The sequence below is a fragment of the Fusarium venenatum genome (genome assembly GCF_020744135.1).
Source record: "Fusarium venenatum strain MPI-CAGE-CH-0201 chromosome Unknown EDB82scaffold_1, whole genome shotgun sequence".
Classification (NCBI taxonomy): domain Eukaryota; kingdom Fungi; phylum Ascomycota; class Sordariomycetes; order Hypocreales; family Nectriaceae; genus Fusarium; species Fusarium venenatum.
In genome coordinates, this window is record NW_027072129.1 from 4058184 (window position 1) to 4084016 (window position 25833).

At 47.6% G+C, this 25833-nt stretch overlaps 11 protein-coding genes across 11 annotated transcripts; 6 read left to right on the forward strand and 5 right to left on the reverse strand.

Moving 5' to 3' along the window:
• Positions 1 to 13: 13 nt before the first annotated feature.
• Positions 14 to 1756, reverse strand: EDB82DRAFT_486039 (mitochondrial intermembrane space import and assembly protein 40). The gene is made up of 3 exons (XM_025730997.2): positions 1399 to 1756; positions 978 to 1341; positions 14 to 927 (listed from the first exon to the last, which is right to left on the reverse strand). The coding sequence occupies exons 1-3, from the start codon at positions 1604 to 1606 to the stop codon at positions 411 to 413; spliced, it is 1089 nt and encodes a 362-aa protein (XP_025590067.1). The 5' UTR covers positions 1607 to 1756; the 3' UTR covers positions 14 to 410.
• A 352-nt stretch (positions 1757 to 2108) lies between these two features.
• On the forward strand, positions 2109 to 3312 carry EDB82DRAFT_41840 (thiamine pyrophosphokinase). Its single transcript, XM_025730996.2, has 3 exons — positions 2109 to 2424; positions 2486 to 2556; positions 2632 to 3312. The coding sequence occupies exons 1-3, from the start codon at positions 2292 to 2294 to the stop codon at positions 3205 to 3207; spliced, it is 780 nt and encodes a 259-aa protein (XP_025590066.1). The 5' UTR covers positions 2109 to 2291; the 3' UTR covers positions 3208 to 3312.
• Positions 3111 to 5647, reverse strand: EDB82DRAFT_550455 (acyl-coenzyme A:6-aminopenicillanic acid acyl-transferase-domain-containing protein; the record flags this gene model as incomplete). Its single annotated transcript, XM_025730994.2, has 3 exons — positions 3111 to 4145; positions 4571 to 5557; positions 5612 to 5647. The coding sequence occupies 3 exons, from the start codon at positions 5645 to 5647 to the stop codon at positions 3417 to 3419; spliced, it is 1752 nt and encodes a 583-aa protein (XP_025590064.2). The 3' UTR covers positions 3111 to 3416.
• A 519-nt stretch (positions 5648 to 6166) lies between these two features.
• EDB82DRAFT_486044 (beta-lactamase/transpeptidase-like protein) lies at positions 6167 to 7639 on the forward strand. Its single transcript, XM_025730993.2, has one exon. It carries the CDS (start codon positions 6301 to 6303, stop codon positions 7510 to 7512), a length of 1212 nt encoding a protein of 403 aa, XP_025590063.1. The 5' UTR covers positions 6167 to 6300; the 3' UTR covers positions 7513 to 7639.
• A 322-nt stretch (positions 7640 to 7961) lies between these two features.
• EDB82DRAFT_532449 (uncharacterized protein) lies at positions 7962 to 8733 on the forward strand (the record flags this gene model as incomplete). Its single annotated transcript, XM_065609250.1, has 2 exons — positions 7962 to 8014; positions 8069 to 8733. The coding sequence occupies 2 exons, from the start codon at positions 7962 to 7964 to the stop codon at positions 8397 to 8399; spliced, it is 384 nt and encodes a 127-aa protein (XP_065465504.1). The 3' UTR covers positions 8400 to 8733.
• A 48-nt stretch (positions 8734 to 8781) lies between these two features.
• On the reverse strand, positions 8782 to 10127 carry EDB82DRAFT_486046 (uncharacterized protein). Its single transcript, XM_025730991.2, has one exon. It carries the CDS (start codon positions 9801 to 9803, stop codon positions 9087 to 9089), a length of 717 nt encoding a protein of 238 aa, XP_025590061.1. The 5' UTR covers positions 9804 to 10127; the 3' UTR covers positions 8782 to 9086.
• Positions 10128 to 10513: 386 nt separating this feature from the next.
• On the forward strand, positions 10514 to 14779 carry EDB82DRAFT_486047 (uncharacterized protein). The gene is made up of 3 exons (XM_025730990.2): positions 10514 to 10942; positions 10997 to 13918; positions 13969 to 14779. Exons 1-3 carry the CDS (start codon positions 10863 to 10865, stop codon positions 14582 to 14584), a joined length of 3618 nt encoding a protein of 1205 aa, XP_025590060.1. The 5' UTR covers positions 10514 to 10862; the 3' UTR covers positions 14585 to 14779.
• Positions 14780 to 16656: 1877 nt separating this feature from the next.
• Positions 16657 to 17878, forward strand: EDB82DRAFT_571123 (uncharacterized protein; the record flags this gene model as incomplete). The annotated part of the gene is made up of 3 exons (XM_025730988.2): positions 16657 to 16668; positions 16816 to 17587; positions 17637 to 17878. 3 exons carry the CDS (start codon positions 16657 to 16659, stop codon positions 17738 to 17740), a joined length of 888 nt encoding a protein of 295 aa, XP_025590058.2. The 3' UTR covers positions 17741 to 17878.
• Positions 17879 to 18325: 447 nt separating this feature from the next.
• EDB82DRAFT_41915 (Myb/SANT-like DNA-binding domain-containing protein) lies at positions 18326 to 20059 on the forward strand. The gene is made up of 2 exons (XM_025730986.2): positions 18326 to 19066; positions 19169 to 20059. Exons 1-2 carry the CDS (start codon positions 18692 to 18694, stop codon positions 20036 to 20038), a joined length of 1245 nt encoding a protein of 414 aa, XP_025590057.1. The 5' UTR covers positions 18326 to 18691; the 3' UTR covers positions 20039 to 20059.
• Positions 20060 to 20745: 686 nt separating this feature from the next.
• EDB82DRAFT_532453 (fungal-specific transcription factor domain-containing protein) lies at positions 20746 to 23570 on the reverse strand. The gene is made up of 6 exons (XM_065609251.1): positions 23461 to 23570; positions 23100 to 23357; positions 22945 to 23044; positions 22487 to 22894; positions 22347 to 22437; positions 20746 to 22297 (listed from the first exon to the last, which is right to left on the reverse strand). The coding sequence occupies exons 1-6, from the start codon at positions 23530 to 23532 to the stop codon at positions 21034 to 21036; spliced, it is 2193 nt and encodes a 730-aa protein (XP_065465505.1). The 5' UTR covers positions 23533 to 23570; the 3' UTR covers positions 20746 to 21033.
• Positions 23571 to 24361: 791 nt separating this feature from the next.
• EDB82DRAFT_41956 (acyl-CoA N-acyltransferase) lies at positions 24362 to 25596 on the reverse strand. Its single transcript, XM_025730983.2, has 2 exons — positions 24727 to 25596; positions 24362 to 24678 (listed from the first exon to the last, which is right to left on the reverse strand). The coding sequence occupies exons 1-2, from the start codon at positions 25257 to 25259 to the stop codon at positions 24498 to 24500; spliced, it is 714 nt and encodes a 237-aa protein (XP_025590054.1). The 5' UTR covers positions 25260 to 25596; the 3' UTR covers positions 24362 to 24497.
• Positions 25597 to 25833: the final 237 nt, after the last annotated feature.

Here is a 25833-nt window from a genome sequence, read left to right on the forward strand (position 1 = left end):
ATCCCGAAACAAACAACGACTCGGACTATGAAGAGATTACGCTGCGGGATTTCTTGAAGGATGATTGAGATGGCAGTTTCTTTTTTGCGTTTTGGTGCACTACATTGCATTACTTTACTTTGTTTATAGTCTCTACTCTGGCTGATACCAGGTTATTACCCATCTCAATCCATGCTCAGGCACGATACCAATTTCAATAACACACCCCATTCTCGACATGGTGCATCACAAGGTGTGAAATGGCAAATAGAGTGAGATGTGATCATTTCTATTAATTTCGTGGCTTCTGTTCCTTCTCAATCATACAGCGTTGGTACAGATAAGAGCATCCTTGCTCGTGCCAAGACTCCAAATAATTTACAAAAAGTACATTTTCCACTGAGCTGCGCCAATATTTTACTTTATACCATTTACTGCTTCTTCTCGGCCTTCTTCTTAGCAGCCTCCTGTCTCTCAATAATCTTGATCTCCTCGTTGGCAGCAGTAGCATCGTGTGCCTGTGTGACCGGCGCGATGACCTCCTTCTTAGAAACCTCGCTCTTGTGCATATCCTGCCAGTACTTGTCGTTCACGGGCTCTTCTGTAGGGGTAGCAACATCCTGAACCATTCTTGATCCGGAAGAAGCGGGCTCAGCGTCGGACTTGGTTGAAGTAGAGGTGGTCTCGGCAAGCGTCTTGGACTCGGCAGGCTTGGACTCGGCGGGCTTGGACTCGGAAGGCTTCTGCGAATCATCGGACTTTGTAGTATCGGCGGCGGCCTTTTCGCCAAATTCACGGGCAGGTTCACCGTCGGACTTGAACTCTGCGGTCGCTGGGGCACCGGAGGGTTGCTCATCGCCAAAGTCAGGAGTAGGAGCGCCGTCCTCGTCATCTGCGAGCTCAGCACCGTAAATATCGGGGTATTTCTTGAAACACTCTTGCATTCCCCTGTTGTCAAGTTAGCAAGCTACGTAGCATAATTTTTCGGTATGACGTACTGGAACTTATCAATGCAGTCCATGCCCTTGGGCTCCTCTTCGGAGAAAACGAAACAGCTGAAAGCAGTCTTGAACTCCTCTCCACAAGGTCCGTCGGCCATACCACCCAAGCAAGGGCAGTCCCAGTTGATCTCTCCAGTCACAGGGTTGAAAGCACCCTGCTGGCCAGCCTCCTCTTCTAAAGCAGCAGGCGATCCATCGGCGGCGGCAGCCTGGGGATTGGATGGCTGAGACTCGGGTGTCTTTGAAGAAGCAGCAGCCTCCTCGCTCTTAGCCTTGATCTGCTTGCGTTTCTCCTCTACAATAGAGTCGACAGTAGGAAGGTCGTCATCGGAAAAGGCAGCGGGAGCAGGAACCGTTTTTGCTATAAGGTGTTAGTCGCATGCTTCCTATTTCTCCCGAGCCATTCAAGCACACATACAGATAGCCTCATCAGCAAAGATTGGGCTTGTGTTATAATAGTATACGGCACCGAATGCCAGACCCAATCGCAACAGAGAACCCTTGAAAGATCGGGACTTGTCGGCGGGAGCTGTGGAAGCGAATCGTCGAGGGGCGGCGCGGATAGTGCTTGATCGCAAGTTGGCAATTACAGGCCTCGAGGCCGATCGCATGGTGTTTCGGTACATCGTGTTTGGAGTCTAACGGAATGAAGAAACAAAGGGAATCATCAATTCAAAGGCGTGAAAAGCAAGAGATACAAGAAAGAATTGGTCAGCAGTGGAGCATCGGGAACATTTGACGTCTACGTATTATGATGCTGGGCCCTTGAACCTCCGAGCTACCAGGAATTGGCTCCATCCTGGATTTGAGTGAAAAAAATAATGTAACCGTCATTTACCCGCCGCCGCATTTCTTCGTTATCGATAAGTGACCCTTTATCGGACCATGACGTTCCCCCACCATCAGTCCATAGGTTATTTGATGTTTAGATAGCGCGCGATTCATTCCTGATCGATCATGAGACGCCTCTAAACACTGTCAGAAGCCTTATTGAAGCCTTGAACGTGAAGAACCCAACGCTTGGCTCTTTTAGCTTTTGAACTGTTGGTGGCTGATACATAGGGCCAAAGCTTGTTCACTAGACGAAGTTGGTTCAGGCAAGGCGAGACAGCGCAAGACAAAGCAGAAGCTGTCGCACAGGAAACGAGGGGAAGTTGTCAAGCTAGGAAACTGAGCTAGGTATTCTTCTCACGAGGAAGAAAGGCAATCTCACTCAATAGCGCATTGGTGTTCTTTTCCAATCCTTAACATCATCGCTCTCCAGCCTTCAAACGTCGCAAGCTGCCATCCATCATCCCACCTCACGATACCATGGCCTCCAAGACCTTTGAATGGCGACCAGCAAAGCTGCTGCAGGACTACAACATTGGTCAGGACTTCGCTCTTCTCATTCTTAATCAGCCTTTGAAGAACGGCGTCAACCTGCGCAAGCTCTGGAAGAACTGTATGTAACCCGCCTGAACATGTATTGCTTCTACTTGGTTACTAAAAAAGGGCCACCGCAGCTTCTGTGAGAGTTGCAGCAGATGGAGGAGCAAACAGACTGCACAAGTTATCATCCTTCCATGGAAAATACGTATGTATCACCGTTGTGAGACGAAAAAATAAATTGTCGCAATTGCGGAATGGGCTTTGCTAACCGTTGAAACAGTCCAACCTCCAGCTCATCATCGGCGACCTCGATTCCCTGACCCCAACAGTCCGCGATTTCTACTCGTCGCAACCCTCCCCTGCGCAAATCATCCGCGACACCGATCAAGAGTCGACCGATTTCTCCAAAGCCGTCAACTGGATCCGCAAAGAACATGCCGGAATTGACATTGTCGCTCTCGGAGGCATTGGCGGCCGTGTCGACCAGGGTCTTTCCCAGCTCCACCATCTGTACCTCTTCCAAACCGATCCCGAATATGCGAGCGGTCGCGTCTTCCTCCTCTCTGGCTCGAGCCTGACCTTTTTGCTCAAAGCCGGTACACATCACATCCAGGTCCGTGAGGATGGTGAGGAGGACGCCTTTGGCAAGCACATTGGCATTATCCCTCTCAAGGAAGCCGCCAACATTACAACAAAGGGATTCGAGTGGGATGTCGAGGATTGGCACACCGAGATTGGCGGCAAGCTGAGCACTAGCAACCACATTTTGCCCGAATCGCAGGTCGTGACTGTGACGACAGATAAGGATGTGCTCTTCACGGTAGCACTTAAAGAAGGCGACGGTGATGACGAGTGATCCGATTCTAAAGCGTCATGTGTCATATTGTTGCTTGTATTTCTGAGCCCGCTTGAGAATGGGTGGTATGATACATGTGGAAAAGAACAAACTCAACACACAAATACAAAAGACAACTCCTGAGCGCCGCGCTGATGCCTACTCCCAACGTGCATACATGTCTGTAGCCACTTTTACCTCCCAAATATCTCCAATTCAGGGGGTTTATTCTATCGTAAGAAATGAAGCACCAGCCAGCAGAACAGAAAGAATATCACCACGCCCGCAGCAAAGATCCATTTGTCCTCTTTCGCCCGTCGCTCCACCATACGAATTGTATCGCCGCTTACACCCAATGTGTTGGCAACGCTGTAAAGTCGCTTCTGTGTACTCTTGAGCATCTCTCGCTGCTGGCCAAGATCACCCAGCACAGCCTGTCCGCGCGCAATGTAATCGTCGAGAGCCTGATTCGTGTTTGAGAAGAAGTTTTGTTCCCTAAAAGCATGTGATTCGCGCATCTCGTCCGGTGAGCCCGTCGTCAAAGGTCCGTTGGACTGGGTTGGGTGTCGAGGCTGGAAGGTGGAGTGCGTGTTGGTCGTCGTGGCATTTGCATAAGGATTCTCCGGTGTAGCATTATACGGTCTTCTCCCCAGAAGTTCTGTGCGGTTCGACTGGTGCTGAGCATCCTCACGGGCCTTCTTGAGGGAATCGATTTGGCCTCGGTAATCGGAGAGGTTTTCGCGAAACCTCTTGACTCGCGCAAAAGCCTCTTCCTGCTTCTTGGGGACGATCTCCTGGCGAGCGAGACTTTGGTATTCGTCGAGGGTCTTGGTAAAGGAGGCGATGGAGGCAGACACGTTGCCGATCTCGGAAGGTGATGCTTGGGATTTGGTATTGAGGTTTTGGAGTTCGGCAGCTAGAGACTTGCTTTGCCGCAAGGCGGAATTGTATGCGATATTCTAGATTAAAATTTTAGCGACTGCGATTGAGTTTGGTGGTGATGTGGGAATTACCATGATGGCGGATTTTGCGTTAAGGAGCTTGTAAGGGTCGAGTGACGTGCGACGACAACTTTCATCATGATTTCTTGGTGTAGGGATACATGATGAGGCCAGATCTCGCGGGCCGGAATAATGACAATCCGTGAGACATTCGCAAGGTGCTTACCCTGTATCTCGATGTCATCTCGGGAGTATAAGAGACGAAATTATTACGTCGGGCAGTCTATGCTCCTTAGACTATAGTTCTTAGACTACTTATCTTTACACCCTAAGGCTTAGGAGTACCCATTAGGGAGTGCATTTCTTGGATTCGCTATAGCGAATATGCTAAACATCTAAGGTGATAGCTCTAGTCTCTCCGTCCAGCTCGTGGGTCTTCCCACACTAATTATGGCCTTTCCCTTTGCCAAGTCCATATTGATGTTGAATAAAGTAGTGGTCCCATCTTTGTGAGCCGTCACATCGCGATTGATCGACGCCGGGTATCCCTGTTCATCCTTAAACAGCTCAAAGAGAGAATCGTGGTCGATACTTCCCAAAGCTATCTGGTTTTGGATGAGTTCAGACATGCGTGCAAAGCGCACTTGGGAGTCCGGTAACCAACCTGGCTCATCGACTCCAGGGTGCTCGAGGAGTAAATGATTTGTATGCACCAGAGTCCCGATACTGTCTAAGTTGATCTCTTTAATTCCTATACTCGTGCACTCCAAACCTATAGCTTCGCTTGGGTCCGACACGAGGATATGCCCACTACCAGCTGTTCCCATCTCGTACAGCTTATTCGCAGCTTCTCGTGCTGATTTGGACTCCAGAGCCGACCTGAGAGCAAGATGGATTGGAAGTTTGGTATCATCAACACCGCGAGCTCGAATGGCATTCAATGTCGTCCCCACTCCCGCAGAATTGATACCAATCTTGCCTATCACACCCGCCTCAGTAACCATCGAGATGTTGGGTATGTCCGTTCCAGGCTGAGAAATATGGCAGATGAGAAGATTTGGCGCCTGTTTGGGTTGCCAGTCCCAATTCTGCGCTAGAAGCACTTGGCCGTTGCGTTGACGACATGCGGCACTTGTGCAGCCGTCAGTTTGGATGGGAGTAGTAGGGTTTTCCGTGTAGAGACTGAAAGTGATTTCAGTCCTGACGTTCAATGCGACGATATCCAAGAGGTCAACGCCAGCGCCATCGGCTAGACCTTGCAGTTCCTCAGCGTGACGCGGAGATATGTTCCGGAGAGGCTCAATGTATTTCTTAGCCTCTTGGCGAACAGCCTCCCAATTCATAGAACATGTTTCTTGGAAGAGCCATTCGTAAAAGGAGAGAGATCCATTTACTTTGTCTTTCGCTGCGGCACCATATTGATGGCCGATCTGTGTAAGAACATTAGTGTTGGGCCTTGAGATTTCACATGACAAACAATCTACCTCGTATGGTGTTCCGGAGCAGCGAACTTCTAACATGGCGAGTGTTGGTTGGGGAGATAAACAATGTTGATGTTGAGAGGAAAGTTAAATGTGGTGATTGTCGCTGACTCCAAGTTCTTAGTGTTACACGGGTGTATCTTCCCCCCTACCTATCAAGCGCGGGGGCTACTTCTGGTACTGTTATCAAAATATGCAAAAGATCGGCTGTTCATCTACGCCTTTTTGGTGATGGCATTTGAAGCGCGGTGTCAACATGTAAGCATGACTGTTGCCAACTTAAGTTCCAGCCAGATGGAGTTCGGTTCTTTGGGATCTGTATGTAGGATATTTGGATAGGTAGTCATGAATGCTCTCTTCTTGACCATGCTCTCAAATAACATAATTTATTAGAACACATATATGCTCATGGGACTAATATATTACCTTGATATCTCTTTGTGTCCAAGAAACCAATACTGAAGAGTATTTGCATGAACTCTAGAATGTCTGATTGTTTATTAAAGAGCTCGGAGGACCATGGCCGGCTGTAGTTTGAGTGGGCACCATCAGATTCCAGAAAAGAACATGATTGGAGGCCGAAAGTATGTATTATCAATCTTCGGCCCTCACCTCCGATACTAAGTCTCGGACAACATTTTTTTATCATTACCAGATTTATCCATTCAAATTTGGTGAAAAATAATTCCAAAATGGGAGACCTACCACATTTCAGTGACCAGATTGGAGGTTTCAACCTCTCCTCCATTCCTCCTGCTGATCCGGCATACACCCCTCTTCTTTATCGTCTTAGAGAAGAGACTTTCCAAAACCGAACAACCCAAATCAGACACGGTTCCAATCTAAGACGCTTTACACGAGATGACTCACTCAATATCCCATCTACGATCAAGGAAAGTTTTGGAATCGACTTTGATCAATTCATGCACCGATATGGATTGACTGGTTGCGTCGTTGTGCAGAATGGTGCTATACGCCTCGAAGAGTATCGGCATGGAAACTCCAAAGCTTCGAGGAACGATGTGCAGTCTGTCACCAAGTCGGTAGTTTCTACGGCATTGGCTATTGCCCAGCAGGAGGGAACACTATCGGTCAATGATCCTGTATCTCGTCATGTCGAGGAGCTCAAGGGGACTGCTTGGGCAGACGTCCCGCTTCTCGCACTATCCAGCATGTCATCAGGAGTTGTTGAGCAATCTGAGGACGAAAGACCAGCTGATGTACCAAACCCAATATACGCAACTGAGCTCTACCCCCAGACTGATCCCGATGCTGTTCTCAACTGGCTCAAAACCGCGAGGAAGGTGGCCGAGCCATGGGAAGAGTTTCACTACTACAACCCAAACTACTACGTACTGTCAACAGCTATATCTCGTGCTACAAAGGAGCCTCTCGACGAGTATATATCTCGCACGATATGGGAACCGGCTGGAATGCAGTACGATGGCTATATACGTACCACCGCCGCAGGTCACGTTGACGGACATGGTGGCTTATCAGTTACTCTGACAGACATGGCACGTTTTGGGTGTTTTATTCTAGATGGGATGAAGGAAGAAGGAAAAGGACCAAATGTGCCCCCTGGGTGGTTCCAGGATATATCCGACGCCAAGTACAGTATTGGAGCCAGGGCTCTCCATCCCGACAACTTTGTGTCCAACTTTGGCTATGAGAGCGGTTGGTGGACAACTGGCAGAGGCGATCCGAATGAGTACAAGATGGGAGATGATGGTGCTTTTGCGGCTATTGGAATGTATGGACAGGCCATTTACATTGTCCCTGGGTTAAATGCCGTCATCGCTGTCCAGTCTGGATATCCCGAGCATGATCTTGATCTCTTTACTAAGAATTCTGAGTTTGCGACATCGATCTTGAAAGTTCTGAGAGGCCCACGAAGCAAGTAGTCATTTAGTTTAACAATAAACTCTATTGTAAGATGTTCTTAGGAAGAAAAAAGGTTAAAGGGGGTTATAAGAAGGACATGTAAATAGACTCTACAATTGACTGAACGTTATGTGGAACATAAGTCACACTTTATTCCATTTAATCAGTGCAGAAAGTCAAAGCTTGATGATATTGATACGTGAATAAACCAAGTTTGAATTGTTTAAACTCGTAGGTAGCATTGATGGGAATGTATAAGAAGGAGTCCTTCCCACTATTAGTCCCCAGCTCATCTGTCACACCCCGACAGTTCAATCGAATCGCTGAACGGCCTTACCAACGGACAAAATCCAATACGAACATTAAATCGAAGATTTATGAAACCGATTGCCCTCTACCAGTTGAAGACACAATCATAATGAATTTCCATTACAGTATGAATGACTGGAACTGCTTCGTATCAGACAATATGTGTCTTGATACCATCGAGGAACATTATCAGAGTTCCGAGAGCGAGCCCAAGTATGCACGCAACCTTGTTCATCAAGAAAAGATAGTATCTAATGATGATTGCAGCGCCTGTCACATTGACCCTCTTAGTTTCGATACTGAGATGTCCTTCGCAGTTGACCACTCTTCAGCTGAGTCCATCGATCCTGACATCGAGATGGCCTTTGGAGTCAACACTCACTCAGTGGGAGATTTTGAAGGCAACAATTTGGAAATCCCAGATGCCGAGACTTGCCTCTTCTGCGCAAACGGTAGCAACTCCTTCGATGAGAGTCTGGCTCACATGAAGGCAAACCACAACTTCAATATCCCCAACAAAAGCCGTCTCAACAGCGAACCTGTCAATTTAGTTGATTATTTTCGTCACTTACGGCTCAAAGACGATTCTACCACCTAAGGGTTGGGCTTAGATGACTTCGCGGGGCTCCCATCAGCCCCGTTCAAAACTCCCAACGTGAGAGCCCCAAGCACATCCTTTGTTCATGGTACAAGTGAGGCACGCCGGGTCTATCTCAGGACCTTGCGCATATACAGGGAGAAACATCATTCTGCCAAGAATCCGGGTATGAGAGCTATACAAGACGATATTGGCTCAGAGGTCTTGTTTAATACCCTCCTCAAGATGAGTCAAAAGGGAAGATGGGGCTTAGATAATGATACAGTGGCGAGGTTGGGGCGAGAAATTTATGCAGAGAATGTGCATAGGCGAGAGAGGGTTAGGAAGTTGAGAAGCTTGACTCCATCTTAATTTTCGATGGGCGTATGATTGCTGGGGATTGGGTTTGACTATTGGTATTTGTTTACAGGTGAGGTTAAGTGGATTGCCGACATTGGGTTTGCCAGAATTGTCGATTTATATTTATTGAAGTTTTTGATGGACTTCTTTGAGGCTATTGTATCATAATTGTGACATTGGCTGGCCCCAGAGTCTCTCGTTTTTATTTGCTTAATTTTCGTTTCTTATTTCAATGAAAATTATTCTATATCATTATTGGATATGACCTTTGATAAAAAGATAGGATATTCGGTAGTACCTGAGAAGGCGTTTTCTATTCTTTCCAACACCTATGTCTTGGCAGAGGAACTAGAAGATATATGGTATAAAACGAGCCGTTTTCGCATGCCAATTCTCCCAGTCCTTACCAAAAGCTCCCTTCAACATCTTCTCTTCTTCACATACTCTTTTCCATATGCCACACAGGAAAAGTGATGCACATGGTGCGAGTATGCCCACTGTCCAATACAAGGCATTGTAATATTGTGGAGGAATCCAACAGCTGATAGGCCCATCCAGTCTGCCGAGAAGTGCTGCGTTGGAAAATATGAGGATGAGAAGGCCGGTATAACTTGGGTGCTGGACATATTGATATATACCCGTCGTTTTCAACTGGTCCGGCCTTTTGAGCGCAAATGTAAAGTTCTTCCCCAGCGATGCGTATGGGATCAAACGAAGAGGAATTCCAGCGCTGAAAATAAGGGCCAACGGTATCACAGTTGCAGGAGACCATGTTACGAGGTTGGTGTTAAGCCCGTTCTCTGCACCGTGCCGGATGACAGAGGTTGGTATGTCTGGGTAACGCAAGGTGAGAGCAGCAGACTGCAGCGCTAATAACCCCCAAGGAGCTAGTGCCACCTTGGTCGAGTGTTTCTTTGTCAAAAGCAAGCCACGAACCGAGTCTCCGGTCGAGGGTGCAACATGGTGACTGGGGTTAGGCGGTGATAGAGCGACATAATTTCCGTAGACGGAGCCTAATATGACAGCTGCCAAAGTGGCTTGAGAGAATGAAATAGGAATAGACATTGATTGAATGATGCTGTGACGTTTGAGGAGGTCAAAATGAAGACAGCCGAGGAAGAGACATGGAAGTGGATATGAATGATGATGGCTGGAACAAGTGTTTGAGCTAAGGATTTGAACTAGTTGATTGTAGTCTTAGCAACTTCACGTGACAAATGGTTACCATGACGAAAATTAAATGAACTTAACGGTTTGCATCCTGTGGATCGAGATCGACGGTAAGGAACAGGATCCCAGCAGAGGTTTCACAGTGATGTGTTGTGATACAGATATAGCAATGCATATGTTCTCAAGTATAAGAAGTATGGTATGCAGCCAAGACTCAAGGTCGTTGGCTATAATACAGTAGAGTAAAAGGCCAGTTACTTGTACAAGGTTTAATCCGTGTATGCACGTACTGTACTTGTCATTGGAGCACACTCAAGCTGATTTCTAGCAAGAAAACCAATCAGAATTTACATTCTTGAGAAATCCCCAGATAAGAACGTCACTCTCCCGTCAACTAACTTGAACATCTCCCAACGGAACGGAACCGGCCTCCAAGGGGACCCCGTGTCAATCAATTGTGCACAGCCAATTAGTCTGCCAGTATTAACTGCCGTAAATAACCAGTCTCCACTTGAGTACATGACATTTTGTCGATACTGGATTAGTGGCAACAAATGCAAATCGATCGACCTGTTCTAGACTCTGCCACTTTTCAGCACCCTGCAGTCAGTAAATTTACTATTGCTACTTGTCCAAAGGCATGAATTACAGGGAAACTATAGGTACTGGTACTGCTAATCTGCTTTCAGGGTCTTCAGGGCTCTTCAACCTCTCAATGCCTGCCGGTCTTCGGCCAGGTGCGTTCTTGTAGTGGCAAACCCTTCCCTTCCCTTCCCTTCCCTCCTAGCCTCCGTCTCTCCTCGCTCTTTATTTTTTCCACCCAATTATGAGCTTGACCGTTGTGGAAAAACGTTGAGAGGAGGGTGAAGAGATATCTCCATATCTCAAATCTTCGTCTTGTCTTTCTCACTCAGCCTTTATTGTTCTATAGACACTCTCAATTGATTGCCGGATATGGCAACCCTTACAGAGTGTGTTGAGGTGCCTAAGCAAACCGTCGTCTCCGAAGCGACTCGGGAACGAGAGACTTTTAGGTGTGAATCAACATTTCTTTCAAGTCGCTCACTAAAAATATTGACAATCACTAGATATGACGACTCACTCTTTACAAACGTTCGCCACAATAACTCTGGTTCACCAATTCCTCAATCTGAACTCGTCACATGCTCAGATGTCATCTTCACGGCCCTCGCCCGGCTAGCCGCTTCACAAACCGGCGCAGCAAAGTCAATGATCTCTTTGTTTGACCAGACTCATCAGTACATCATCGCTGAAGCCTCTGCTACCACACCTCTGGTTCCCAATCTGGGATATGATTCCCATCATGAGACTCTCTGGCATTGCGGGACTGCCATTCCTCGCTCCCACAGCGCCTGCGAAAACACTTTATGCTCCGATGACCCTCCCGAGTCTGGCCCTGATGGATTCAAAGCTTCCCACCAATTGCCAGTCATTGTCGTTGACGATGTCACGACTCATCCAGAGTACTCAGCAAAGCCGTACTGTCGACCTGGAGGTGCAGCAAGATTTTACGCTGCTGTGCCGATCCGGACTGACCGGGGTGTCAACATCGGTGTTATCTGCGTTATTGATACGAAGCCGGCTCTACCTTGGGATTATCAAATGTCTAGAATGATGAGAGAGCTTTCGAAGGCTGTGACAGAGCATCTTGAGACCATCAGCCTCAAAAGTAACCAACGGCGAAGTGAGAAAAAAGCCACAGGCCTAACAGCTTTTGTCGAGGGAGATGTACAACCGGGCCTTTCAGCAAAAGCCCGACGCGAGAACGAGAAGCGGCTCAATGGCGTTTCTAAACCTCAAAGGCCGAGGATCGAGGACATACAGAGCACTCTGGGAGGCATGGACATCGAGTCATCTACACCCGTCACCAATCCTCAGGAATCGACCAACGGGCAAGAGAAGAAGAGTACGCAAACTGTGCTACCAGCTTCCGATGGGGTTTCTGTTTACCATAATCCAAGTCAAGGCCTAGAAACTCCACGAGAAGCATTCTCCAAAGCAGCTCGTATAGTAAAAGATTCTATAGAGATTGATGGATGTATGTTCGTGAACGCAGATATGCTCGAGTTCTCCACTACTGGAGCCTCGAATGAATGGATGGAAGAGGATGCGCCGACTCGACGACGGTCAACTTTCAGTCATCATGACAGCGAAGATACGTACACGACTGGCTCATCCGAAGATCGTTCGCGTCCCTCATGCCAAGTACTTGGATCGTCAGAGGAAGATACGCTGAAATGTCAACGTGCTTGTGTTTCTCTTCCGCAAGCCCTTCTTGCCCGCATGATCCGACGGTATCCCAAGGGCCACATTTTCAACCTCGACGCCAATGGAGATCTACAGCCTGATGAACTATCTGACGAATCAAACCACCGCGCTCTAACTAACGGTCAGGACAAAAACCAATCGTATGGAGATGTCGACAACAAACAGGAAAATCAACTCAGGATCCAGAGGCGAGAAGCAAATATCCTCCGCGAAACTTTCCCAGGATCTCGCAGCGTCGCCTTTGTTCCTATCTGGGACTTGCGCAAGAAGCGGTGGTCCGCTGGCGGATTCATATACTCTTTTAACATCAAACGTAGCTTTACCATCGATCTGGATCTCAGCTATCTCAGAGCCCTTGGTATGCTTGCCGCAGCTGAAGCATTCAGACTTGAGACTTTGGCGGCAGACAGGGCCAAGACTGACACTCTTGGCTCGTTGTCTCATGAGCTAAGGTCGCCACTTCATGGTGCTGTCCTCAGCGTTGAGCTACTTAACGATACTGATCTTAGCATTCCACAACAAAATATCGTCCGCACAATTGAGACCTGCTGTCGAACGCTTTCTGATACCATTGATCACCTTCTCGAATATTCAAAGGTCAACAAGCCTCTACCACAGGAAGGCGCTCGGGAAAGCCAATCCGATAGATACGGTCTTAGTAAAGCACCAACTATTGGAGGCCCGCCCAACCCATCAAGAAAGGTTGTTCAGCTCGACGTACTGGCTGAAGAGGTTCTAGAAAGTGTGTATGCTGGTTTTAACTTCCAACATGTTTCTCTAGCGCAAGCGGCTCAGTCGACAAGTCAACCACCGCGACGCCCCGGCTACACATCGATACGCCGGATGGACACCATGCAAGCTATGGAAGAGCTCCGAACACCAGTCAAGGATCGAGGTAGCATCGAGACGAAAATCGGAGACGTGGAGATCTTTTTGGTCATCGATTCACGACCATCGTGGGGATTTTACACACAGCCTGGGCCGGTGCGTCGTATCATCATGAATCTGTTCGGAAACTCGCTCAAATACACTACCGCGGGGTTAATCCGAGTGTCTCTGGAACAGACAGGCGCTCTAGGGACTGACGACACCGATTGCTGGGTGACCATCACGGTTTCAGACACGGGAATAGGCATCAGCGACGACTTTTTACGAAACGGCCTGTTCAAACCCTTCTCACAGGAGAACCATTTATCTCCCGGTACAGGCCTCGGACTGAGCTTCGTCAAGCAAATTGCAGCACAGTTTGGCGGTCAGATATCAGTGAAAAGTCGAGTGGGTACGGGCACCACTGTAACAGTCAGACTGCCTATGAAGCTAGCCGATAATTGCCACAGGGGAGTTTGCGAAGTCCGACAAAGAGAAGAAGAGTTTGAGGCGCAGACGGATAAGTTACGTGGACTGCGCGTCAAGGTGATCGATTTCGGAAACAATGAGAGTGATTCTTCTGGAACGAAGATGGAATCACCTTGTCAACTTGTGCGGAACATGTGCAACGAGTGGCTTGGCATGCAGGTCAACACTGGTTTTGAGACGCCATGTTTGATGCCTGACCTTGCTATATGGTCTGAACAAGGTTTCGAAAGCCCTTTTGATCAACAGGATACGATGCCTGATGTTCCAAATATTGTGGTCTGCGCGAATGCCCTTACTGTTCATCAGTATGCCTGTGGAACCAAGGCAATACCGAGGCCCGGTATATTTGAATTCATCTCTCAGCCGTCTGTATATCTAATATTCGGTACGATGTTATCACTGACTTGTAAATTAGTCTCGGTCCTCGCAAACTAGCAAAGGCATGCTCGCTGGCCCTCTACCGCTGGACGGTTGCACAAACATCCACCGACTCTCCGACAACTGCACCTCCAGACCAAGATTCCCTCACTGTACCCGAAAACATCGCCTCCTCCATTCCCCATCCTACATCACCCTTTCCTCTTAGCGCCGAACCAACACCGACACAAACTACTCAAGGCTACTTCCGTAATCCCGAATTTCTCCTAGTCGACGACAACTTTATCAACCTGAAAATCCTTTCCTCATACATGAAGAAACTTAAACAACCCTACCAGACCGCCTCTGATGGCCTCCAAGCGGTGACAGCCTATGAAGCAGATCCAGGAAGGTACACATGCGTCCTGATGGATATCTCGATGCCTGTGATGGACGGCTTTGAAGCTACACGTAGAATCCGTGCTTTCGAAACGCAGCAGGGGCTCAGGCCGGCTTTGATATTGGCGCTTACGGGGTTGGCTTCTGAAGAGGCGCAGAGGGAGGCTGAGGTCAGTGGGCTGGATTTGTTCCTTACAAAGCCTGTTAGGTTGAAAGAATTGGGACCGATTCTGAGGGCCAAGGGGGTTCTGGAAGAGGAGTCAAATGTGGGATAGAATCTGAGTCAAAGGTGAAGAGCGATCTAATTAATACTTGCATAGATTGATATGAAGGAAATAACAAAAAAAATGAAACGATGAAATCTATAGTTAATGCCATATTCAACAGAACTTGGTGAACTTCCTCAGATTCAACACATCCGGTGGTGCTTAGAATATGAAAAGTGTCGACTAGTTGAATATTACTTGAACATATCTTCATCGACTTACCTATGCTAAGTTGCATCCAAATTATCGAATCATTAGTGGAAGCCTCGTATAACTAAACATCCACTTTACGGTCTTTACCAACAACCTTGACTGCAGTTTTAGCCCCCCTCTCAGACTTGCTCGAAACCTTGTCCTGATCTGTCCGCTTTACACTGGTGTGTGTATGCGACGCTTTAATGTGTGGCACCATCAGCCATCTAAGACTTCACTGCGATTTTAACCCCACTCCTAAGCCTGCTTGAGTCCCTGCAGTATAAATTTGGCATACGTATCTGACGGCTTATTGGGATATGCAAGTCATTCACTGCAATTTTGAACCTCACCCTGACTTGTTGCCATATGAATTTAAGCTCATTGGTAGTTATAATACGTGGGGTATAGCTGATCCACGTCCAACCAGCCTTATCCGAACTTCATTGCAATTTTGACCCTCTCCCTGGCTTGCTGCCATCTGACTTCAAAGATCTCCGTCTCTTTTCTATCAGGCTTGGAGCCTCTAGCTACATCCTTATAGAGGTAGAAGGAAGAAATTGAGACATAAATGTGGGAGACTACAAAATTATTGATACCACGGGAAATTCCAAGAACTCATCTCAATCACTCCTTGATCGCGATCTCGTATATCCACTGCTATTAAATAAGGCTATAGTGAAAATGTACAAAGAATAATAGAAATGCATTCATGACTCAATACAACATGTCCACGCGCAGTGTCATAGAATATATGAAAGAACCCTAAACAAAGTTGGAGTGTTTATTTCCTGCGTATTGTAGGCAACGTCGATGCTCGTGGGAAGAGGAGCTGTCACCAAGACATCGCCTCCAGCAGCAGTGGAAATGGTATAATCGTAGGGAAGTGATATGGAAGTATCTGTATTCTTCGTGTTGGAAACGAATTCATCAACATCTGGGGAAAGCGAGAAAGAGGTTTCTTCAGCGGAAGAAGGACCAATACTGACACCCGAGATAGGGGCGAGGTGAGTCGACAAGTACGTGATGCGCCACGCCCCTGGTAAGTTCTCACCTTTTTCAAAATAAGACATACCAGTGATGAAGCATGAGAGCAACCAAGTAATAAATCTTTTAGGAGTCATAACTAAGTCTCAATGATATAAAGTTTGTAACCAAAGAACAATGATAGCTTTTGAAACATTCACAGATAAAAACAGGAAAACAGCAATTCTTTAACAATTTTCCTCTTATTCTCCTACAATTAGTCCATCGGACGACAAATTAGTTTTCTAGCCACGAAGACAACAAATATCAGACATGCTTTGATTGCAAATGCGTGTTGGCTCATGCATGTTGGTTCATGCATATATGCATATCAGCCTCATTAGGAACTGAGATGCAGGTCCGCAAGGGGGAAAAGAAAACGGATGTACGTACATGTATTATTTGTCTTGGCCCAGTTCATAACTTCCAAGCCACGCATAGTCCAGTCTAGATCTCGACGCTCTGATCGGATCTGATTTTGGTGGTCGACGAAAACTGTTCAATATCCGAGGTGAGACATCAGCCCTAGTATGACTGGCCAACTATTGACATCTCCCTTGCGAGTCTCCCTCACTTGACATAATATGAATTGGGAATTCCTGGAACCAACAGTTTTTTGTTTCTGAGTTTTGCAAACATCGTGGCGTTCCCTTTCTGGTCTCTCTATCAATAAATGGATCATGTACGGATCTTGTTTCAGTTTTCTTTTTCCATGGTTATTTCCACATATTGGTTTTATTAGAGACAACCAACAGTAACATTACCTTATGCAGGTCTTATACATTAGATGACTCTGATCCGCAACAGCCAGCCACATGCTCTTTATGGTATGAGAATCAAAATTACTCCTTGCTACCGGCTACATGGGTCAGCGAGTATGTATGCCAAGGGGCCCCCAAGTCAAAATACTTCTTAATTCTGCACCTCCTTACCTTCTCATTGACTCTTTGCCTTGCATTTATCCTCAGTCACTCTTTTGTTCATACTGTTTACCACCCACGTTCTTTAACATGTTTTTCAAGTCCCTTGTTCTCCCAGCACTCTTCACTATCGTGAGAGCAGCTGGGGATGGTGTTCGATACGAAACCCGTACTGCCACCATCACGCAATGCTTCACACGCGATGCTCTAGCCGCGCCTACTCCCGTTGTAATTGGCGCCACGGCCATCGTCTACGAGCCAGCTGTCACCGGAGGACCCATTATTGTCGAGGTTGATGCCCCTAACTGCGAATCCTGCGGCTGCCCGACATGCGTGCACACGGTTGAGTACACTACCAAATTCCAATGCTTCTGCTCCACTGGTCTTTGCGATCAGGAGTATTCCATCAAGGAGAAGTACAAGGGTATGAAGGACAAGCCGGCCATGGATTCACACTCGATTCCGATTGGGTTCACGTGTGACGTACAGACCTGTACTACTTGTGGCCCTGAGCCCATTACTGCCACTATCACGTACCCTGTGAAGGATCGTCCTTATATGAACGATGTTGCGCATCCCACTGCAGTGCCGACTTCTGGAAGCAAGGGCGATGACTACAAGCCCGAGGGTGACTACAAGCCCGAGGGTGACTACAAGCCCGAGGGTGACTACAAGCCCGAGGGTAACAACAAGGTCGACGACTATGATAACGGTGCTAAACCTGTCAACGAACCCAACTATCCAGATGCTCCTGCCCCTGCCAAGAAGCCCGAAGGAGAACCCATGCCTGTGCCCAAGCCTAATGAGAGCAATGGCTTCTACTCAAGCGTCAAGCCCACCTCTGGATCTGATGCCCAAGAGAGTGGTTATCCTGGTAAGTGCATTATTATTGACATGATGAAGGTCAAGCTAACGTGTCATAGGAGCTGAAGATGAACACCCTGTCATTGTGTCGGGGGCTGTAGGCCGAGAGGTTGGAATAATTGGTGCTGGAGTGGCTGTCGTTATGGTTCTACTTTCTCTTTAATCCGTTTCTTTAATAGACCTTTTAATAATCGTGATCTTGTAACTAGAGTACTTCAAATTCGTGAGATGTGTTGACGATATCTCTAACTTTACAACATTAACAATTATCCATAATTGTACTCTTGAGTTTCGATCATTCTTGGCATTTTGATCAGACTTGAGATTAACAGAAACAAGCATCGACGTAATTCAGCGTTAACCGCGGCTATATCGCAGCAGTCGGAAGAGGAGATCCATCCAAGTGGGAACATGCCCACAACTGTAGTATAGTAAGAGTCACAGAGTCAATTACATAGCACCTAGTGCATTATGAGATCAATCCTTGTAGTAACTTCAAAAGTCCTGTCCAGTACAGACCAATTAGATGGAGATTTCTCGGGGAGTTTGAGCCTCAGCAAGGTATAGCAAGTACAGCGCAGCACATACAGATACCCCTACCTAACCCCTGTCCATCAGATGTCAGAAGGGACATGGAGCAAAAGTTCCGGTGATATGGAGTTGAACCTGGTCAATTAAGAAATGATATCATACAGGACTTTTCACATGAATAAATGATTCCTTCGACCCCGAATTTCTCCAGGTACAGGTTATAGACTGTTGAGACACGTGATGTAGACTCGACTCGACTTTCTACTGCAAGTGAAATCTCCAGTGGTCCAGGTGACCTTTTTTCTTTCCCCACCCTACAAACTCACCGCCCGGGCAGCCGAGTCAGTCCCGAATGGGACAGAAAGACGACGAGAAGACCATCAATCAATCAGATTCTCCAAAAAAGACGACTCTAATCTAACTAATCCCAATGCCGATCTGCTTTTGAGACCCTAGAACTACCAACAAACTCCCCCCCAATTGCTTGGAGCATTTGCTTCGGCTTCAGCCACGCTCCAAAACATCACGAGGGGGCTTTTTCTGTCCTGTCCCTTACTTCTCATTCTTTACCCGTTTCGACAAAATGTCCGAAGACGACACCGACGTTCTTGGCCCCGACGGTCAACCCCCAGTCCGAGTCGACCGCGACCGAAGAGCTCCGCGCTTCAGCTGGACTCCCGCATACGAGGCTACTTTCTTCCGAAGCCTCTGCGAGAGCGTCCAGCTTGGTCTGCGCGAGAACTCCTCCTTCAAGGCCGAAGCCTGGGAACGCGCCGCCATCGCCCTGCAGGAGAGTCACGGCGCCTACCCTGCCAAGAGCCACCTGATTAACAAGAGCGACAATGCGAGGAAGCGCTTCCGATTATGGCGTGGTCTGCGCGAAGATCCCGAGTTCGTCTACAATCCCGATTCAAGGACCGTCACGGCTACTGAGGAGGCATGGGCTGCGCATATAGAGGTAATACATTTCTTTGCACGGTCGCGCTGGGAATGAAACCTGGGGGGGGGGATTGTTGGCACACGGGTTAGGGGCTCCAAGCACGTACTGACTCTGAAGTAGAGGGAACCCCTTTCTAGGGCTTTGCGTGGCCGACCTTTCGATCACGAAGATTTTATGGAGGTTCTTTATCCAGACGTTATCGGATCTGGTGGCGCACCCAAACGTATAATGAAGCCCCGGCGGCGAACGGACGGTCCCATCAGTGACGACCCCGATATGCCAGGAACCGGTATACTCAACCTTCAAAGCGATCCTCCTCCTCCGCGACCTCCTGGCCTCGAGAGCCCCAACGCGCGTCCAATCTTGACACAAACACCCACCACATCCTCTGCTGGCTCAGCGCCGCAGCAACGACCAACATCGACAACTATTCCTCCTCGAGGTCCCCCGACCGTCGCCAACGCGAGCGCTCTTACCCCGCCCGACGAGACCATCACACAGAGCCGCAAGCGACAGCTACCCAGCACGAGTACCCCAGTCATGTTCGAACCCTCGCCGCCCACCACTACCATACCCATGGGACAATCTGTGGCACCCGAATCACCTGGCAAGCGTCGTCGCACTTCGTCAAACGACGGCTCACGGGCCCTCACCGCTTCCGTCCTCAATTCGTCCATGTTACCCATGGCTGTGCGTGATGGTCCGAGTGCCATGTCCCCATCGCAGGCCGACAGCCAAGGACTTTCCAATGGCAACGGACCCGCGATGGAAGAGCTCGTCGAAGCAGTGCGATCTCGAAATGTGCTACGTTGGCAAGAGGAGGCACTGGACATTTTCTTCCGCGACTTTGCCGACGAAGATTTGGATCTACAGGTCAAGATGTCCGAGGGCGTACTCATCAATGAGTGCAAGGCCATGGTGTTTTGCAAGATGCCCGCTCGCGTTAGACAGCACTGGGTTAAGCGCTTCAAAGAACATCCTCGAATTTAGGAATGTAGGGATGCTGTCGTCTCTGGAAAATGATGGTCGAGTTATCCAAACGATGAGACAGCATCGTGACCTGGAGTATCACCACAAACGAAACAAACAACACTACAGCATAAACCAACAAAACAACCAGAACATTGGACACAGAGAGAAAGAGGAGGAGGGAAAGAGAGAGAACATCCAAAAGAGAGTTGTGGTCTGGCGCTTATTGGGTCGTGTTGAAGATACCAAGGGTTCAGGGATATGAAGCGGCATGGCGTTAGTGGGCAAAATTCATCCATCATCGATTTTTTTTGTTTGCATTCTTTGTTTTTTGTTTTGTACTAGGAGTTGCATTGTACGGTTATTCTTTTTATAGCGAATTCTGGTGGGAAACATTTGGGATTGAGGTGTATCTTGTATGTGAAAGAAAGCAATGTTGTTTCTTCTCAACAGGTGTATTGGTGGGCTGAAGGGAGCGTGCGAGTGCTTTTAAGTTGATAACTAATCTATTTAATTCTCACCTCTCATTATAATTTCAAACGTTGCCTTGTGATATTGGAGAAAGGCTCTCTATCCGGGTAGCGAAAACTGTACTCACTCACTAGTCATAACCTGATGATGAATATAAAAGCGTCTACCTTTGTATGTGCAAGGTTCAAGAGCAGTAATGAAAATCCAAATCTATTATGTTCTTTCAAGAATGCCTTGCAATACAACGTTTATCATGATGGAGTTTTGTATTAAATCAATCTATATTACCAGCGTATCACAATTCTGCAACTTGTATTCAAAGATTAAGCCTCCCCTGAAAGTCATTGAAAGACGGTTATTTGTTTTTTCGTATGAATATATGAAAAGATGTATGTGTATATATCCTAAACGCAGAAAGAGAATTCCCCAGGCAAAGTCAAGCTACCATCAAAAGTCGTTTCAAGGCGTTGAATCATCTCTATACATCAAAAACTACTTCTTTATGGTGACAAAAAAAAAAGATGAAGTAGAAAAGAATAATATGACTATGTTGAGCTTTGGATGAAATCCAAGTTAAGACTCCTCCAGTCCCACAGTTGGGAAAAGTCTCCTAAATCCACGTCGGTGATATTGCCTAGACCGTAATCTGTGTTGAAGTCCTGATGCTGATAGTCCACGTAGGGCTGAGGAACCATGGCTGCTACGTTGAGATCGGTCTGTGGCATCGAGTAATACCCGCCGGATTGGATGAGTCCGTCGATGGCGGCGCTGGGCGATGGGACTTGCTGAGGTACTTGGGCGTGAACAGCGTTGACGGAGGGGTAAGAATGAGGCTTCTGATATCCGTCCGCGGGTACCTGGGCGTAACCGGAGTTGTCGTACGGTGAGTAGTTGCTCTGTGGCGTGGATTCTGAGGGTGCACCCTCTGAGCTGGCGTAGTAACTTGGTGAACTCTCCTGCGACTCCTGGCCCGATTCCTGCCGGTACACCGGTTCCGTCTTGAAGACAGGCGTGGGCTCCTGGGTAGGTGCTTTGACTGGTGCGGCGGCGAATGCCGGGGCACGGCGTTGTTTCTTGCGCAGAACGTTCTCCCGTGGTAGTGGTTTCTTCCTTGGCATCTTATTCACCATCTTAACAAGAATATCGTGAGACGTCTTGGCCGTCTTTGACACCGCCTTGAGACGCTTGAGCAATTTGATTGAGTTGTCCACCGCGTCAATAATCTCGTCCTTTCTCGGAATCGTCTCATCGTGATCTTTGATAATGGCCGTGGAAAGAACGGCTGCTGTGTCGAATAGCGAGAAGATGATAAAGTGAAACCTGCCGTCGCGGTGTGAAACCTGATTCGCCCATCGGTTGGTCGTGTCTAGGTTCCTAAGTGAGTAATGCACCGCATCCTCTCTCACAGCTAGTAAATCCGCAGGCGAGTCCTTTGTGAAATCCTGCGCCATGAACGAACGCATGGGGTTGAGAATCATGAGATAGGCCATAGTGTGGATGTAATACCGGTGGAAGACGATCCAGTTGTGTTTATAATCCTTGGACGTGTCTGGATTGTCGACGTCATAAACGGCTGGGAAACATCGAATCCATTCCTCGAGTGCGGACTTGTACTCTTGAATATCTTGTGCTGATGTGATGTTCTTGGGGGCGCCCCATCGTTGGGCGAGGCTAGTAACGAGTTCAGACTGAAGTTTCATATGGAGTAATGGTGAAGGTGAAAAGTCCTCGAGGGTTAGACTTGGTGGCTCCACGTTGATATCGGTATGGTCAATAATCGTTGGTCGACCCAGACCGGAAGCAAATTGCCTATGAATGATTAATATGCCGTTCAAGTGATGGGTGTAAGTTGACTCACCAGTCCCAGCAGTCTAGAATACACCATACTCTTCGTCGCATCTCCCGTTCAAACTCGGACAAGCCTTCGGCAATGGCAGTTCGATGAAGGCCTTGGAACAAAGTCAGTGGCAGGACAGAAATTAAATCAGGTCAACTTACCCAACTCATGAGCCTCTCGAACAGCAGCACCAATAACATGCCAAGCTTCAACGAATCTTGCTTCAGCTTTATACCAATAAATAGAATGAAGCATCCACTGAATGTTGAGCAAATGGCAATGACCGAGCGGAATAACTCTCCCGAGTTCTGTCGCGGCGGTGTGATAATCTACAGTCAGTTTGTCCGAGGGCTCTGACAACTCAATCTCGACCATAGGCTTTATGCCGACGTCCAGATGCTGAGTAGCGCAGGCACAGACCATTACCAGCAGGATAGTCCACTGCAGCGAGAGCGTTTGGTTGCGAGATCTGCGGTCCCACCAGGACTGATACTCTTGAAGAAAGGTGGGTGGATAAATGATGTAGTAATGATAGTTGACAGTGTTGAAGAAGCTTTGAACAAGGGCGTCTAATTAGAATGTTAGATTCGTTATTCTTTAAGGAACAACAGTGACTTGCCCATCTGAGGTCTTGAGGGTAAAACATCAATGGCGTGCTTGAGTTGAGGACAAGTACTTGGATGAACCCAAGTCAACTCGCCCAGCGGTTTCTTATGCTTCTAAGTTGGTTTAGTATTTCGTCTTTGACGGTATTTTCTAGAAGTTAGAACTCACTTTTGAATCGATAGTCAATGACTCCAGAAGGGGACCAGCGGCGTAACCCATAGCCGCCAACTCAACATCATCATCGTTCTCCTCTTCAGGCTCAGACACGTCAGGCTCGCCATCATCGTCATGGCTGCGCGAGCGCTTCTTCTCACTGCCGTTGGCAAGACTATCTGACGGTGAGCTGGCGGCGTTTGGCTGTATGAAGCGGCATTTATCTGCGACTTTGCGCTTCTGGCAATGATTGCAAGGCCATTCTCGATTGCACTGTTGAGAGTGTGTGAGTATCACGGTGGAGTAATGTGAGGAATGGGCGGAAGATGACGGTCTAAATTTGACCTAAAAATCTCTTCAAGACTCCATGACGTACCTTTTGCTTCCTGCGATGGCACTCAGCGCAAGCCGAGCGATATTGACCGGTATGTGTGCTGTTATCGTCCATGTTACGGTGGAGTTTGACGACAGCGTACGTTGGTGGAGATCAACTCGACAGGGAGCGAACGCGAAGAACTTCCAAGGATGGACAGAGGGAAAAACGTTGATGCGCTGTTCAGATCTAGACCGCGAGAACGAGAGTCTTTACTGCAAATGGATTAGATGGACACTAAATGAATTAGTCGTCGGATAATGCCGTGCGACAGTTTTGCTTTTTAAATGTCCAAGTCATTGAACAAACAATGAAATAAGGAAAAGGAAGAACATTCCGTGTCTATTCTTTTTGACGATAAAATCTCCCACGATTGCCAACTCCTTACTAAACAAACCATATCCCACTTAATGCTCCAACGTTCCAATACCCCGGACGAGCTTGTGACGCCTCAAATGCAGCCAACCTTGGGTTCGTCTCAAACCTTAGAAGCCACCATGTCTTTCACGGCAATTGATGCCCCCCCTTGAGCTGCGAGACTCGCGTAGTCTGGGGTCATGACGAGGCACTGATAGGCTGGCGTATCACAATGGCTTGCGTATTCTCGGTAGTACAAAAGATCTAGATCTTTGAGTAACGGGAAACCTTTTCCAAAGCTGGGAAATTTGACCGCTACAGAGCGAATTCGAGGCTGTCGACCTGAATTGGTTGTCATCTTGACGGAAAACTCCGATGGATGATCCTGTACGAATACAGTAGGAAACGGCATGGGCCAATTTGCCGAGGCATTGAATAGTAATCAGGCGATTATTTGGAATTGATTCCTCCCTTAGCGCAAGTTTGTTGACGCTTTGGTCACGATTGAGAAGGCATTTCACGCTTGTCTTTTACGGTCACTTTCTAGTCTAGTCCTTATTCTACAAGAGTCTGGACCTTTTCGACGCCAATCGGCTCTTATTTATATTAAGAAACAAGTTTGGGGATTGATTAATGGAAAGCCGAGAGTCACTTGAAGCTTTTCACGTTTGATGATTTATACATCAGCTGCCCTCTGCAAAACCTCGTCTGATGTCCTTTAGAGACTTGATCTGCTTTCCGTCCTTGTCAAAGTTCTCCTCACTCAGCCATGTCTCAAACGCCTTTTTGACAACAGGCCACTCTTCGTCTGTAATGCTCAACCAGGCAGTATCACGGCGTCTTCCTTTGATAATCATGTGTTTCCTAAAGATGTGTCAGTATCGTATCACGGTCAACTAAGAAGAAGCATACCTAAAAATGCCCTCAAAAACAAAGCCTAGACGCTCCGCGGCAGCGAGACTGGGCTTGTTCAGGTGATTTGCCTTCCACTCGACTCTCAAATACCCCAGGTCATCGAAAGCATGTTTGATAATCAAATAGAATGCCTCGGTGGCAGCTTTTGTCTGCTGCAGCGGTTTGCCAAAGATGATGTTTCCAATCTCAATTCTGCGGTGATCCGGAACGATGTTGTAATATGAGATTTGGCCAACGGGCTCAGAGGTTGGATCATCTCGTGGGCCGGAAAGAACAGTGTAGAAGAGCGGATCTTTCAATTTGCTGAATCCCTCAACAGTCTCTTTCCACTGTCCATGGTCGGTATAAGGTCCTCCAAGCATGTATGTCCATAGATGCCCGTTTCTTTCGCCACCTAGATGCTTCCAGCTTGCCTCGGCGTGGGAATGCTCTAGGCGTATGAGAGAAGTGTAGCGGCCATCAAGAGGCGTTTGTGTGGGTGTTGATGCGGCGCCGGATGGGCTTACGGGACCGACTGGTTGCTTACTCATAATTGTGGTCTTTCTTATGTCTGGAGATTTCGAGAAGTTGAGGAGAATAATGAGAGTTGGACATGTCTTAACTTATCTGTGAGTGACCGGTGTCGAAGCCGAAGCATATCATACTTCGGCATCATTCTCCGAAAGTGAGTCAACGCCGATTATCGCGCCTTCCAATTGCATTTGAGTCAACGCACGTGATATATTTAGGTCCAAGTCAATGTCGTGCAACTTGATCTCTCATTTATTTGTTACCATCATAGTGGAAAGAATGCGAATGGTCATATGTGCTTGATAATTTCGAACAACAAATAAACCATATCAAGTAGCAAAGGAACTATGTCGGTCTGTAGCCCTATAGAGAGATGGTAATCATTTCACAACTCCATTCATTATCATTTTATCATACCTTGCACGAAGGATCAAGTGGAAACCAACGATTCACTAATCAGTGTCGAGGAAGATACCCTGTAGGATTGAAAAGTGCCTCACGGGGTCTTGGCCAAGTTGATGATCTCCAATCAAAGACAGTGCGCTCCATCAAACCTGTTCTGAAAACGTCACAAGACACTGCGCCTCATAAACA